At 45.7% G+C, this 16,305-nt stretch overlaps 1 protein-coding gene across 1 annotated transcript in view; it reads left to right on the forward strand.

Moving 5' to 3' along the window:
• Positions 1-16,305, forward strand: part of LOC124616602 (venom dipeptidyl peptidase 4-like) — a 318,997-nt gene that overhangs the window by 19,768 nt on the left and 282,924 nt on the right. The window contains exon 2 of the mRNA XM_047144923.1: positions 9,369-9,492. Coding sequence (XP_047000879.1) covers positions 9,369-9,492 — 124 coding nt within the window. The remainder of the gene's footprint in view (positions 1-9,368; positions 9,493-16,305) is intronic.

Here is a 16,305-nt window from a genome sequence, read left to right on the forward strand (position 1 = left end):
AGGGGAAAAAGATTTTCCAACGAAGGGGACGTTCACAAAGTAGTTCTCGAATGGTTCTGTGACCAAGGAGCGGATTTTTGTCGTCGAGGAACTGAACGATTTGCAGGAAGTTCCGACCATTGTTTACACAGACTTGATGACTATGTTGAAAAATACGGAGGGAAGGTTATGTTATGTGTTCAGAGTGAACCCCCCCCCCCCCCCCCAATTAGTAAGCAAACAACGTCGACGCTGCTGAACTGTTGACAAACTACGGGTGTTAGTGTTGCCGGTGTGATAGCCTTTATGGTTTCTCGTGGCTCGTCCAGTGCAACTGGGTTCTGTTGATAAACTTCATTTCTCAAGGTCCCCCTAGGTATAAGACAAGGGATGTAAGGGCTGGAGACCGTGGTGGGTACTCAACAGTTCCTCATAGACACGACCATCGTCCATGCAGATTTCCATCCAAGTAGGCTCTGACATCTCTGTGGTAGGCGGAGCGCCAACTTATAGTAGGTAAAATCATTCATTTCGAAACACCTCTCAGATGGAAGGTAAAAATCGATGTTTGCAGCGTATTAAGATACACCTCACCACTGCAAAGAAGAGTGGACCAATCAAATCGGACGATGAGAGACCACACAACGAATTAACACCGGTTAGATTAAAATGGTGGTCCACGTGAACTTGAGGATTTTCAGCAGCTCAGTACACGCAGTTATGGCGGGTTAGAGTACCGTTCACTTTGAATTGCACCTCGTCGCGCCAGATAACCATCGCTGCAAACGGTCCGTCCTCGCGAAGCGTGTCTTCAAACAACTGGTGTTACTCCATCCTTCGATCCGGGTCGTCCTCGTTCATAGCATGCAGCCATCTTGGAACGCACACATTCCACTTCGCAACCTTCAGAATTCGTCGTACTCTTGATCGGCTTACCCTGCTTTCAAGAGCTCCCTGCTTCGCAGGTTTTTGAGGTGACCTAGTACAATGTTGCCACACAACAGCGTTGGAAGCTGGATTTGTTGATGTTTTTAGTCGGCCAGATCTTTCCTTATGCACATCCTGAACAGTACCGTCGGCCCAAATTTATTCCGAATATGTTAAATTATTTCACATGTTGGTGACTGAGTTATGTACACATTATGTCATTACCATTGTACCTCCATCATGTTTTCGAGCTTCCAGTACCACTTCAATACGGCCTTGCATTGCTCAAACGACAATCTTAACTTCATGCATTGCGACACTGTTATCTGCTAGAAAATGAGCGACAAGATCTGTTGGGAAAACAATAGACTACACCACTGCGCAAAAATGCGACGGTATGTGATTTTGTTCCAAAGATATTAACTGTCAAAGAGTGTTTACATTTTTCTGGACCCCTCTGTAGTGTCAATACCTGTGTCGTCTTGAAGAGTAGTGAAGTGCTGAATAAAAGGTACTTGGCATGACATAATAATGTGCAGCTTACTTTCTCCTCCTCGTAGATTTTGGAATGTCGAGCGAGCTGTTAACTCTGCGTCTCTGCTCTGTACACAAGATGGCACATGGTTGCCGTGGACCTACGAGGAAGTACTGTGCGTCGGCTGTTCAGGGTTAGCGGCCAGATAACGTGACCCTGCGAGGGCGCCTCGCCAGATAATCTGTGCCTAATACCATTGGCAGAAGAATACTTAATTCAGAGGAGCGCCTCGTTGTCCATAGTGTGCCAGTAGGAGCCGCCGATGAAGAATCGCCAAGACATGGCCTGGGGAAGCGGCATGACCTACGAGCTAGCAGCAGCGGTGAGTTAACACCTATCTGCTGAGTCACCACCTCTCACTCAATCTTTCGCTTTATGTGCTCATGTGCTGCACTCAATCTTTGCGTTTTTTGTTGTTGTTAATATGATAATGAACGTGACGTACTGCAGATCAGTTCCATTTTTGTGCAGACATCCCTCCAGTCTCTTAGATAAACTGTAAATGATTCTAACATTCCAGAAGTAATTTTGGCTGTTGCTTCTCCGATCTTAGTTTTCAGTTCTTCTGTTGTAGTAGGTCGACTACGATATACTTAACAAATCCACGAGACGCAATCACACGCTGACAGATTAGGAAATCAGACAAGGCAATGGAATACCACCGTTTCTCGAAACTGATACCGTTGCCAAAACAACTGGAGTAAAGTAGCCACCGATATTCGTGCCGTGTGTGACGTTGGTCCCTCTTGATGAAACCAAGCGTTGTCAGTCAATTGTGGCAAGGTCCGCTGGTTTCAACAACAATTGTTTCGAGCACGGTGATTTTACTGTAGTCACAAGACCATTTTCGTTCTCAGAAAAAGGAAGGCCTATTATGGCATATGATGAAACAGGATACCACACCATGATAAATTTGTTGCTGTGCAGTGGATGTTGGTGGAGATGAGTGTGATTTTATAGCGCATAATAACGAAAATTTTCTTTATTAAAGAAACCGTTAAGATGGAAATGAGCTTCGTCCGACATCCACTAGTTGTTAACAAACTCATTGTCGGCGTTTGACTTCCAAGCATTCGTTCACAGAATTGTCGTCGCAGTAGGTGATCGTTAGGCTTCCGTTCCTGCGCGATCTGCAGCTTGTATGATTGATGTCAGTCCGGTATCAACATCCTCCGAACACTTGAACTATGCAACCGTGAAGGCGATGCATGACGACGGATTGAACAGTGTGGGCTTCTCATGGCAGCAGCTCGAGCAGCTTCGATATTGTCTGCTGTAAGGCCTGGAGGTTTCTTTTTTACTGGTGAACCAGTTCCCTCAAAATTATGTACCGACATGTTGATTCCATGTGCTCATGGAGCGTAATCGTGAGGTCTTACATTGAAGTGATGGCTAAATTCCCTACGTGCAGCCTCCGCACTATCATTGTTTTTGTATTTATTTATTTATTTTATTTATTTATTTATTGTTCCGTGGGACCAAATTAAGGAGAAGTCTCCATGGTCATGGAATGAGTCAATACATGAAATTATAACACGATAGTAGAAACAGATAAAATGAAATATAAGAAACGTATTCAGGCGACAATTCGTAAGTTTAAATAAAGAAAATCAACAATGTATCACTGGAATTTGCTTAATTTTTAAGCTCTTCCAGGAGCTCCTCGACAGAATAGAAGGAGTGAGCCATGAGGAAACTCTTCAGTTTAGACTTAAAAGTGTTTGGGCTACTGCTAAGATTTTTGAGTTCTTGTGGTAGCTTATTGAAAATGGATGCAGCAGAATAGTGCACTCCTTTGTACACAAGAGTCAAGGAAGTGCATTCCACATGCAGGAACTTGAACTGTTCCGTCTCGCTTATAATGTGCCCATTCTGTCTGATCAAAATATCGGTTCTTGTTGAATTGTGAGTTAGAAACTGTAAAAACTGAGTCTTACTGTGATTTAGCATCAAATTATTTTCCACAAGCCACGAACTTATTTCATGAACTACATTATTTGATAATGTTTAAATATTACACACAAGATCCTTCACTACCAAGCTGGTGTCATCAGCAAACAGACATATTTTTGAATCACCTGTAATACTAGAAGGCATATCATTTATATAAATAAGAAACAGCAGTGGCCCCAGCACCGACCCTTGGGGAACGCCCCACTTAACAGTGCCCCATTTGGACTGAACATCACTACCACTCTCAATATTGCGGAGAATTGCCTTCTGCTTTCTGTCCTTAAAGTAAGAGGCGAACCAGTTGTAAGCTACTCCACTTACTCCATAATGGTCCAATTTCTGCAGTAATATTTTGTGGTCAACACAGTCAAAAGCCTTCGTTAAATCAAAGAAAACACCTAGAAGAAGCTTTGATGGCAAAAGCATGTTCCAGAGCACCCCAAGTACCCTGTTAACTAAATGGCAACGTGGCGTGAGCTAGTTTCTGTAAGTTTCTCGTCGTTAACAATCGCCCAGGACTGCCACCACTAATATAAGAATTTCCCCTTTTTCTGAATCACCCACTAAAAACATATTGCTTTTGAAAGTACCGTGGATTTTGTACGCCTCGTAGCTATCTTAACAGTTTGATTTCGATACCTAAAATGAACTTGCCACAGACCTTTGAAGAGACAGGTGCAAGGCCATTTCGCTGCTTTGTGACAAGTGTCACATCTCAGGTCTTGGCATTATTCTGTTTCTTTTTGTTGTAAAAAAAGAACGGACTGCCACCAGTGTTTTATATGTTTGTACTGAACTGTATCGTGTTGCTGAACCTCTGTTTTAATCAATTACGATGCTTTGGCATTATCAAATGGCTTTTTATGCGCCAGTTTGAAATTGTCCCGAAAAACTTCGAATTGCAGCTATGAAATACAGAAAATTAGCGATTTATCATTCTCTGAAATATTTTCAGAAATGAAAGACTTCCGTTTTTAATAACCACACCTGGTCATTCACCAAGTGGTGGGAACTTTATGGCTAATGTAAAGTAAGGAAAATAGTATCAAAAACTGAATTATAGGAAGGCAATATTCAGACTTTAATATAGAAAATATTATCTGCATGTGTATACGTTGGCGGGTAGTGCACTCCCATGCTAACGAATTTACTTAGCGCCTGTCTCGTAAATGCGAGGGCGTGCTCAAAAGTAATGTTTTCAGAATCATTTTACGTGAAAATTTTTAAAGACTGTTAAATCAAACAGACATTTCTCCCAAAGAGAGACCAATTTGTTGATACCGTCAGTGTAGAATGCTTGACATTATTGACGGAGGCACAATCTCACCTCTGTTAGCACCGCTTCATCACTATCAAAGTCAAGTCCTCGACGGTCTTGCAGTTTTGGAGACAGGTGAAAGTCGGATGGGGCCAAGTTGGAAGTGTATGGAAGGATGGTCGATGACGGTGAACCCAAGGCGTCGGATTGTTGCTAACGTCGCAGCGCATGTGTGTAGTCTGGCACTGGCATGCTGTCGTGCTCCATTTGTGAACGAACTCCTCGAATTCGGGCTTTCAGTTTTCTGACTGTCTCGCAGTACCTTGCACAGTATATGGTAGTGCCCTCAGGCATGAATCCCAAACGCACCATGCCTTGAACACTCCAGAACACTTGGAGCATGACTTTTCATGCCGATGGCTTGTCTTGAACATTTTTTGCGTCGATGATCCCTGGGGCCAAACTACATTGATGTTTACTTTTTTCGGGGTCAAAACGATGAACCCAACCTTTATCACCTGTCACATGGTTATTAAACAACCCATGACTCTCACGCTCAAAACCCAAAAGAAATTGTTGGCCGATGTCCAGTCTCCTCTGACTGATGTTAAGAATGAGCATTCGAGGTTCCAATTGTGCACACACGTTTCTGTAACGCAGTTCAACATTTATGACCTGGGCACGCTCTCTTCGTATGCCATACTTGCCCGAGAGCTGTATCTGTGTTATTTGTCGATTTTCTCTGCTGAGTTCATCAAACCCATTCCAATGAGTCTCGTCGGATGCCGTACGCGATCGTCCACGCTGAGCCCTGTCACACACGTTGAGATTAGCATCGTCGTTCCCTTCACTAAGAGGACGAAAAACCCGACGTCGCGAATTACTGATGTCGATACAGTCATCACCGCACACATCTTTCATTCTTCTATGAACTCCAATTGGAGAAGGTTTTCTGCAGTTACAAAAATTCGATTACAGCACGCTGTTTCTCAAGCACCGACATAGGTTACACACCGCCATGCTACACGCTAAAATTTGAAGCCATCTAGCGGCAGACGGTTGTGGCTTGCGTCATCGAAGCGGAAGTAATATGTATAACATGTAATACCTCATCCGATATTGGAAACAGAATAAAAACATTAGGAGGCATTACATTTTAACACGCTGTGGGTGGTGCGGCCATGATGATTGCCTGGGTGAACTGCTCAAAGTGGGTTTGGAGGGTGCATTGGTACCGTTGAAGGGTAGGACAGAGAGCTAGGAAGGCGGTGTCATCAACATATTGGAGGAGGTGCACAGGTGGGGGTGGTTTGGGCATATCGGCGGTGGACAGAAGAGGGGAGAGGACGGAGCCTTGGGGGGCGCCAGCGGCGGGATAAAAGATATAGGAGTTGGTATTGTGGAAGGTGATATAGAAAGAATGGTGTGGGAGGAAGGAGGCGACTAGATGGACAAATTTGATGGGCAGGGTGTAGGTTCGGAGTTTAAAGAGGAGACCGGGATGCCATACGCGGTCATAAGCATTTTGAAGGTCGAGGGAAAGAAATGGCGGAGCAACGGGAGTTACGTTGGAGGGAGAGAACGTGGACGAGGTGAAGGAGTTGGTCTTTGACGGAGAAGGAGAGTTGGAAGCCACACTGGGTAAGGGGAAGGAGATGGTGTTGATTCAGGTGGCGATGGATACGACGGGAGAGGGTGGATTCGAAGACCTTTCTGAAGACGGAGGTGAGGCAACGGAAGGGATTTGTTGGGTTTCAGGAATAAGAGGACGCGGGAAGTCTTCCACAGGTCGGGGTAGAAGCCGGTGGAGAAGATGATGTTGTATAAATCGGCAAGGACAGTCAGGAAGGAGAAGGGGCATTCTCTGAGGTGGCGGTAGGTGACACAGTCGTAACTAGGGGCCGTGTTGCGTTTTGACCAGAGGATAAGTTTAGCTCTTTTTATCAGTATTATTACTATAAATACACCTTAGTTGTGGCTACTGTTGAGAAGTAACTTTTCTTCGTTTAATGAATTTCGATTTGCATCTGTGGGATGCATTGCTTCAGTTACAAAAAAAAACAAATGTGGTGTCACCGCCAGACACCACACTTGCTAGGTGGTAGCTTTAAATCGGCCGCGGTCCATTAGTACATGTCGGACCCGCGTGTCGCCACTGTCAGGGATCGCAGACCGAGCGCCACCACAAGGCAGGTCTCGAGATACGGACTAGCACCCGCCCCAGTTATATGGACGACGTAGCTAGCGACTACACGGACGAAGCATAGCTCATTAGCCGAGCAGATAGTTAGAATAGCCTTCAGCTAAGTCAAAGGCTACGACCTAGCAAGGCGCCATTAGTAACATTGCATGTATCTAAAGAGTCTCACTTGTATCGCCACAATCTCCAGATGTACCAAAAGGATGGATTAAAGTTAAATATTCCAGAAGCTACGTACTTTTCTTTATAGCATTCATTACGTATCCCGTTTCAGACCTCACGCCTTCCTGCTTTAGCTTAGCGCGTGCCTTTCGGCTTCCTCTCATTGTGTCTAGGCTGTCTTGTCTAGACACAACAACAAATACACTCCTGGAAATGGAAAAAAGAACACATTGACACCGGTGTGTCAGACCCACCATACTTGCTCCGGACACTGCGAGAGGGCTGTACAAGCAATGATCACACGCACGGCACAGCGGACACATCAGGAACCGCGGTGTTGGCCGTCGAATCGCGCTAGCTGCGCAGCATTTGTGCACCGCCGCCGTCAGTGTCAGCCAGTTTGCCGTGGCATACGGAGCTCCATAGCAGTCTTTAACACTGGTAGCATGCCGCGACAGCGTGGACGTGAACCGTATGTGCAGTTGACGGACTTTGAGCGAGGGCGTATAGTGGGCATGCGGGAGGCCGGATGGACGTACCGCCGAATTGCTCAACACGTGGGGCGTGAGGTCTCCACAGTACATCGATGTTGTCGCCAGTGGTCGGCGGAAGGTGCACGTTCCAGTCGACCTGGGACCGGACCGCAGCGACGCACGGATGCACGCCAAGACCGTAGGATCCTACGCAGTGCCGTAGGGGACCGCACCGCCACTTCCCAGCAAATTAGGGACACTGTTGCTCCTGGGGTATCGGCGAGGACCATTCGCAACCGTCTCCATGAAGCTGGGCTACGGTCCCGCACACCGTTAGGCCGTCTTCCGCTCACGCCCCAACATCGTGCAGCCCGCCTCCAGTGGTGTCGCGACAGGCGTGAATGCACGGTACATCCAAACCGTCATCGAACCCATCGTTCTACTATTCCTAGACCGGCAAGGGAACTTGCTGTTCCAACAGGACAATGCACGTCCGCACGTATCCCGTGCCACCCAACGTGCTCTAGAAGGTGTAAGTCAACTACCCTGGCCAGCAAGATCTCCGGATCTGTCCCCCATTGAGCATGTTTGGGACTGGATGAAGCGTCGTCTCACGCGGTCTGCACGTCCAGCACGAACGCTGGTCCAACTGAGGCGCCAGGTGGAAATGGCATGGCAAGCCGTTCCACAGGACTACATCCAGCATCTCTACGATCGTCTCCATGGGAGAATAGCAGTCTGCATTGCTGCGAAAGGTGGATATACACTGTACTAGTGCCGACATTGTGCATGCTCTGTTGCCTGTGTCTATGTGCCTGTGGTTCTGTCAGTGTGATCATGTGATGTATCTGACCCCAGGAATGTGTCAATAAAGTTTCCCCTTCCTGGGACAATGAATTCACGGTGTTCTTATTTCAATTTCCAGGAGTGTATGTTAAAACTGAGTAAGTACGTGGAATATTAACGTTTATGTCTTAACCCAAAATGTAAACAAATGTGTCACCTCAGCGTCACGAGACTATTTCGGTTCGAAGTTGCCACATGCACAGTACGCTGCACTGAGTCTATACGTACTGCTACTCTGTGGGTGATAGTGATAGCAACAACTGAGAAAAACTATGCCAGCAAGACCCCCTGTTGTTAGCTCTGGTGAATAAAACTTTTGTTAGTATTGTTAGTACGGCGATACAAGTTGAAGTTTCAGTTTTGTTGGCTAAATACTGATCGCAATGAATATTTTATTAAATCTGTAGACTCAGTGTAGTAGTTCCAGTTTACTGACATTAATGTAATAAATGTAATATTAACAGCAATTTAAATACAGGGAATTAACGAACGGTACATTTTTGCTAAATACATCTTTATGTAAATTCTTTTAGAAGGAAGGCTGCTGCAAAAATTTAACAAATCTTTCATCAATTCTTCGTCTACATTCGTATAACGACCCAGCTAGCCTGCTTAGCATCTGTGTGAGTACTTACTATACGAAGGAAAACGGCTAATACTATGATACAACGAATTTCCTTCTTGCACAGTGTTTTTTTTTTTTTTTAATTAGAAAACGTTCTCAGTTCATTCTGAACTCAGTCCGAAGCAAGTTTGTAGGTGAAATGTAATTGTGAACGAAGATGATTTAGCGGTTACTAGGCAAGACGTGTTTCTTTGGGAGGTCAAACTTAAAGTATGAAAGAATCTTTCTCTCATTTTCTAAAAAACAACATTTTGTGAGATCGGCCTTGCCTACAATGACTGCAGTTGTACTGGTGTGTATTGGGAAAGTTTCGAAGAAAACATACTGAACACACCCAGTCACACGTGATGTTTAAGTGAACAACTCTGTTTAGAATATCAGCCTGGATTTTTATGTTCCTCATTCTACAGGCTGTTTGCGTGGTGCTGCTGCAAAGCGCGATGGCTGCTTCTGTGCAACGGCAGCCGTGGACCCTGGAAGAAATAACACCCAGCGAATCTCCATCACGATCAATGAAGATGGATTGGGCAGGAGGTGAGTACAATTTGGGATTTCTGCTAAAATCTTTTTATTATTGCACCAATATTGCGTCTGTAAAAAAAGGGTGAAATTAGTGTGAAAATATGAGTAATGTTGACGAACTGATGTATATACAATGCAAGACTGCGGAAGTAAGACTGTATTAAATGTTCTCGGGCTTCCAGACACCTAAAGCTGTTAAAATACTGCGAGCTTTAGACCAGGCACTCAGTGGCTGTTATCAAGTGGAATGACACTTCACTTGATAAAGGACAAGGAGCAGTTGGTCGAAAGCTTGTGGCATTTTAGCCACTTGGGCGCCGCTGGAAATTTTAGAACATTTTACTTCAGTGATACACAGATTGCAGAAGTCTTTGATGTTTAGCAATAGCGTGGAAACCTGCAAACTTTGAGTCGCCATGTACTGGGAATGCACCGCTGTGGAGTCACGCTCACAATGCAGCAGTCGCTCAGTCCTGACGACACAGACATTCAAGTCTTCTAGAGGGAGCCAGCAGGACACTAGAATAATCTTGTTTCCATAATAGTACTTCTCATTTCGACGCATACAAGGTGTTTCTCGTAAGAAATAGCACCCATTTTACTCCTCGAACAGTTCTTGATATCACAACAAGGTTTTCGTCAAATAATAGTAAGTAGAAGGCTCCGCAATTTTATTGCATGTTTAACCGTTTTGATTCTTGTATCAACTGAAATACTGAAGCAAATATGGTTCTTGAAGTGCAGAAATATACTTTTTAACAGCACTCGACATCTCTTCAAAAGCCGACTACGGCGAGTACTGTGATATAAAACTTAACTATGGCAACTTAAAGACTATTCGCCATATTATCCGAGAAACGAGCTAAAATTGAATGGCTGGAATCGATTCTTGCACCGTCAATACTATCAATTGGTGTCCTCATGCCACGCTCCATTGCTTCAAGCCTTTTGCCCGTTTACTTCTTTCAATAAGAGCTACTCACTTAAACATGAATATGTACACACACTTGAAATATTTTTAAAAGCCTCCTATGATCCACAAGAAGTCGGCACACGCACTGCGGACAGGGACGAAGAAACGAAATGGAACTAAACAGGTTGAGAGGGTATTTGATGTTATTTCTTTGATTACGATATCGTGTCCAATTTTCGAAGAACTTAGTACTATGAACCCACTTGTCAGTATAATGCTGCACCTCTCTGTCCTAGATATATGCAATGATTCTACTGGGAAGGATGTAATAAAGCCATTGCATCCTCTCCTGAGGCAAAGCGGCCCACAAATGTTGTACCTGGTCCCGTGCAAGTGTACTACTGGCCTTTAAATTTGCTACACCACGAAGATGACGTGCTACAGACACGAAATTTAGCCGACAGGAAGAAGATGGTGTGGTATGCAAATGATTAGCTTTTCAGGGCATTCACACAAGGTTGGCGTCGGTGGCGACACCTACAACATCCTGACATGAGGAAAGTTTCCAACCGATTTCTCATACACAAACAGCAGTTGACCGGCGATGCCTGGTGAAACGTTGTTGTGATGCCTCGTGTAAGGAGGAGAAATGCGTACCATCACGTTTGTAGCCTACCGCGATTGCGGTTTATCGTATTGCGACATTGCTGCCCGCGTTGGTCGAGATCCAATGACTGTTAGCAGAATATGGAATCGGTGGGTTCAGGAGGGTAATATGGAACGCTGTGCTGGATCCCAACGGCCTCGTATCACTAGCAGTCGAGATGACAGGCATCTTATCCGCATGGCTGTAACGGATCGTGCGGCCACGTCTTAATCCCTGAGTCAACAGATGGGGACGTTTGCAAGACAACAACCATCTGCACGGAGAGTTCGACGGCGTTTGCAGCAGCATGGACTATCAGCTCGGAGACCATGGTTGCGGTTACCCTTGACCCTGCACCACAGACAGGAGCGCCTGCGATGGTGTACTCAACGGCGAACCTGGGTGCACGAATGGCAAAACGTCATTAATTCGGATGAATCCAGGTTCTGTTTACAGTATCATGATGGTCGCATCCGTGTTTGGCAACGTCGCGGTGAACGCACATTGGAAGCGTGTATTCTTCGTCGCCATACTGGCGTATCACCCGGCGTGATGGTATGGGGTGCCATTGGTTACACGTCTCTGTCTCCTCTTGTTCGCATTGACAGCACTTTGAACAGTGGACGTTACATTTGAGATGTGCTACGACCCGTGGCTCTACCCTTCATTCGATCCCTGCGAAACCTTACATTTCAGCAGAACAATGCACGACTGCATGTTGCAGGTCCTGTACGGGCCTTTCTGGATACAGAAAATGTTCGACTGCTGCTGTGGCCAGCACATCCTCCAGATCTCTCACCAATTGAAATCATCTGGTCAATGGTGGCCGAGCAACTGGCTCGTCACAATACGCCAGTCACTACTCTTGATGAACTGTGGTATCGTGTTGAAGCTGCATGGGCAGCTGTACCTGTACACGCCATCCAAGATCTGTTTGACTCAGTGCCCAGGCGTATCAAGGCCGTTATTACGGCCAGAGGTGGTTGTTCTGGGTACTGATTTCTCAGGATCTATGCACCCAAATTGCTTGAAAATGTAATCACATGTCAGTTCTAGTATAATATATTTGTTCAATGAACACCCGTATATCATCTGCATTTCTTCTTGGTGTAGCAATTTTAATGGCCAGTAGTATATATCCTAGATACTGACACTAGGACGGGGTCGTCGTTCGAGCCGGTCTCACACGTGTTCTATCGGGGCTAGATCTGATGGAGGTCATGGTTGTAACTCCATATCATGCAGGCAGTTGACAGAGACAGGTGCCATGTGTGGAAGTGCATTGTCCTGTTGAAAAATGTTGCATAAGAGGTAACACACGAGACGACACTGGACATCCGTGACATACATTTGTCCCGTCAGAGATCCATCAGTAACTATCAGCTGTGACTTAAAGTTATACCTATCTACGTCTACATCTACATTATATTCCGCAAGCCACCTAATGGTGTATGGCGGAGGGTTCTTTCGCTACCACTATCTGATCCCTCCATCCCTGTTCCACTCGCGAATAGTGCGTGGGAACAATGATTGTCGGTAATCCTCTGTATTGGCTCTAATTTCTCGTACTTTCTCGTCGTAGTCAATACGCGAGATGTAGGGTGGGAGCGGGGAGGAGGAAGTCATATGTTGCCCGACTACTTCTGAAAAGTGCTGTCCCGAAATTTCAATAGTAAATCTCTCCGTGATGCACAACTACTCTCTTGTAACGTCTGCCAGTGGAGTTTGTTTAGCATCTCCGTAACGCTCTCCCACCGGCTAAACGGTCCCGTGACGAAACACTACGCTATCTGATACGGATCCTAGACAGATGAACAATACTCAAGAAACGAGCGAACAAACACCTTATGAGCCACTTCTTTCGTGGATGAGTTACATTTCCTTAAGATTCTTCCGATGAATCTGAGTCTGGTGTCTACTTTTCCCACTATCTGTTTTATATGGTCATTCCACTTATGGTCGCTCTGTATAGTTACTGCGTGATATTTTATAGCAGACGCTGTCTCTAGCTGTTTGTCGTCAATAGTGTAGCTGTACAATAATGGATTTCTTTTCCTATGTATGCGCAATATGTTACATTTATTTACGTTCAGGGTCAACTGCCAGAGCCTACACCATTCACGAATTCTGTGCAATTCGTTCTGGAAATTCTTACTATCTTCTGGCGTTGCTACTTTAGTATAGACAACTGCATCATCTGCAAATAGCCTTAAAGAACATCCGACGCTTTATACTAGATCATTTACATATATTGTAAACAGCAACGGTCCTGTCTCACTTCCCTGAGGTACTTCGGATATCACCTTTACATCTGTCGATTCAGTTCCGTTATGGGCGACCTGTTGAGTTCTGGCTGCAAAAAAAACCTTGAATCCAATCGCAAGTCTGCTCCGATACTCCGTAAGCTCGAATTTTTTTCATTAAACAGCAGTGCGGGACGGTGTCAAATGCCTCACTGAAATCAAGGAATCTGACCGCCGTTGTCCACCGCGCTGTGTGTGGATCTCATGGAGGAACAGAGCGAGCTGAGTTTCGCAGGATCTCTGTTTGCGGAATCCATGTTGATTTTTATGGAGGAGATGTTCATTTTCCAAAAACGTCATAATTCTTGAGCATAAAACATGTTCCGAAATTCTACAACAGATTTACGTCAATGATGTACGTCTATAATTGTGCTGATCTGTCTTACGACCTTTCTTAAAAATGTCAATGGCCCGCGCTTTTTTCCAGTCGTTAGGTACCTTTCGTTCTTCAAGACATCTACGATAAATTACCGCTAGAAGGGGAGCAAGTTCTTTCGCATAATCTTTATACAGGATTATTACAAATGACTGAAGCGATTTCACAACTCAACAATAACTTTATTATTTGAGATATTTTCACAATGCTTTGCACACACATACAAAAACTCAAAAAGTTTTTTTAGGCATTCACAAATGTTCGATATGTGCCCCTTTAGTGATTCGGCAGACATCAAGCCGATAATCAAGTTCCTCCCACACTCGGCGCAGCATGTCCCCATCAATGAGTTCGAAAGCATCGTTGATGCGAGCTCGCAGTTCTGGCACGTTTCTTGGTAGAGAAGGTTTAAACACTGAATCTTTCACATAACCCCACAGAAAGAAATCGCATGGGGTTAAGTCGGGAGAGCGAGGAGGCCATGACATGAATTGCTGATCATGATCTCCACCACGACCGATTCATCGATTTTCTAATCTCCTGTTTAAGAAATGTGGGACATCATAATGGAAGTGCGGTGGAGCACCATCCTGTTGAAAGTTGAAGTCGGCGCTGTCGGTCTCCAGTTGTGGCATGAGCCAATTTTCCAGCATGTCCAGATACACGTGTTCAACCTTTTCTTCGCTCACTGCAGGCCGACCCGTTCATTTCCCCTTACAGAGGCATCCAGAAGCTTTAAACTGCGCATGCCATCGCCGAATGGAGTTAGCAGTTGGTTGGTGGATCTTTGTTGAACTTCGTCCTGAAGTGTCGTTGCACTGTTATGACTGACTGATGTGAGTGCATTTCAAGCACGACATACGCTTTCTCGGCTCCTGTCGCCCTTTTGTCTCACTGCGCTCTCGAGAGCTCTGGCGGCAGAAATCTGAAGTGCGGCTTCAGCCGAACAAAACTTTATGAGTTTTTCTACGTATCTGTAGTGTGTCGTGACCATATGTCAATGAATGGAGCTACAGTGAATTTATGAAATCGCTTCAATCATTTGTAATAGCCCTGTAGAATCTTATAGGTATCTCATCTGGTTCTGACGCCTCTCCATTACTAAGCGATTGTAGCTGCTTTTCAATTTCCAAGCACTCCTCAGACTGCTGCGCCTCTGTAAAACATAGGAAGAATAGGGCTTCTGCACAGGTCTCCGCCAAGCTCACGGACGATGGCTTGTCGTGTTCTAACATAGGTGGGAAGGGAGAAAAGGGGCTACCGGTCAATCTGCGCTCCCGAGAGCGGAAGGCCATGCGGTTCTAGGCGCTACAGTCTGGAGCCGAGCGACCGCTACGGTCGCAGGTTCGAATCCTGCCTCGGGCATGGATGTGTGTGATGTCCTTAGGTTAGTTAGGTTTAATTAGTACTAAGTTCTAGGCGACTGATGACCTCAGTAGTTAAGTCACATGGTGCTCAGAGCCATTTGAACCATTTTTTTTAGAACTACTTAAACCTAACTAACCTAAGGACAACAGACACATCCCTGCCCGAGGCAGGATTCGAACCTGAGACCGTAGCGGTCGCGCGGTTCCAGACTGAAGCGCCTAGAACCGCTCGGTCACAAAGGCCGGCCTGCTACAATGGAAATTTATCAAGATTAAATGAGTGTGATGGTGTTGTCATAGTCGGCGCACGAGCGATTGGACACAGCATCTTCGAGGTAGCGATTAAGTGGGAATTTTTCCGTACGACCATTTCACGATTGTACCGTGAATATCAAATTTCCGACATCGCTGCGGCCGGAAAAAAATCCTGGGAAGAACGGGACCAACGACGACTGAAGCGAATCTTTCAAACCTTCCGCAAACTGCTGCAGATTTCAATGCTGGGGCATCAACAAGTGTCAGAGTGCGAACCATTCAACGAAACATCATCAACATGGGCTTTCGGAGCCGAAGGACCACTCGTGTATCCTTGATGACTGCACGATACAAAGCTTTATGCTTCGCCTGGCCGGCCGCGGTGGTCTCGCGGTTCTAGGCGCACAGTCCGGAACCGTGCGACTGCTACGGTCGCAGGTTCGAATCCTGCCTCGGGCATGGATGTGTGCGATGTCCTTAGGTTAGTTAGGTTTAAGTAGTTCTAAGTTCTAGGGGACTGATGACCACAGCTGTTAAGTCCCATAGTGCTCAGAGCCATGCTTCGCCTGGGCCCGTCAACACCGACATTGAACTGTTGATGAGTGGAAACATATTGCCTGGTCAGACGAATGTGGTTTCAAATTGTATCGAGCGGATGGACGTGTGCGGTTTTGGAGACAACCCCATGAATTCCACGGATCCTGCCTGTCAGCAGGGGACTGTTCCAGCTGGTGGAGGCTCTGTAACGGATTCGGGCTTGTGGAGTGATCTAGACACGATTCTGACGCACAAAGCGTATGTAAGCATCCTGTCTGATCATCTGCGCCCATTCATGTCCATTGATCATTCCGACGGACTTAGACAATTCCAGCAGAACAATGCGACACCCCACACGACCATAATTGCTACAGAGTGGCTCCAGGGCCACTCTTCTGAGTCTAAACACTTCCGCTGGCCACTACACT

The sequence above is a fragment of the Schistocerca americana genome, chromosome 5 (genome assembly GCF_021461395.2).
Source record: "Schistocerca americana isolate TAMUIC-IGC-003095 chromosome 5, iqSchAmer2.1, whole genome shotgun sequence".
NCBI classification, from domain to species: domain Eukaryota; kingdom Metazoa; phylum Arthropoda; class Insecta; order Orthoptera; family Acrididae; genus Schistocerca; species Schistocerca americana.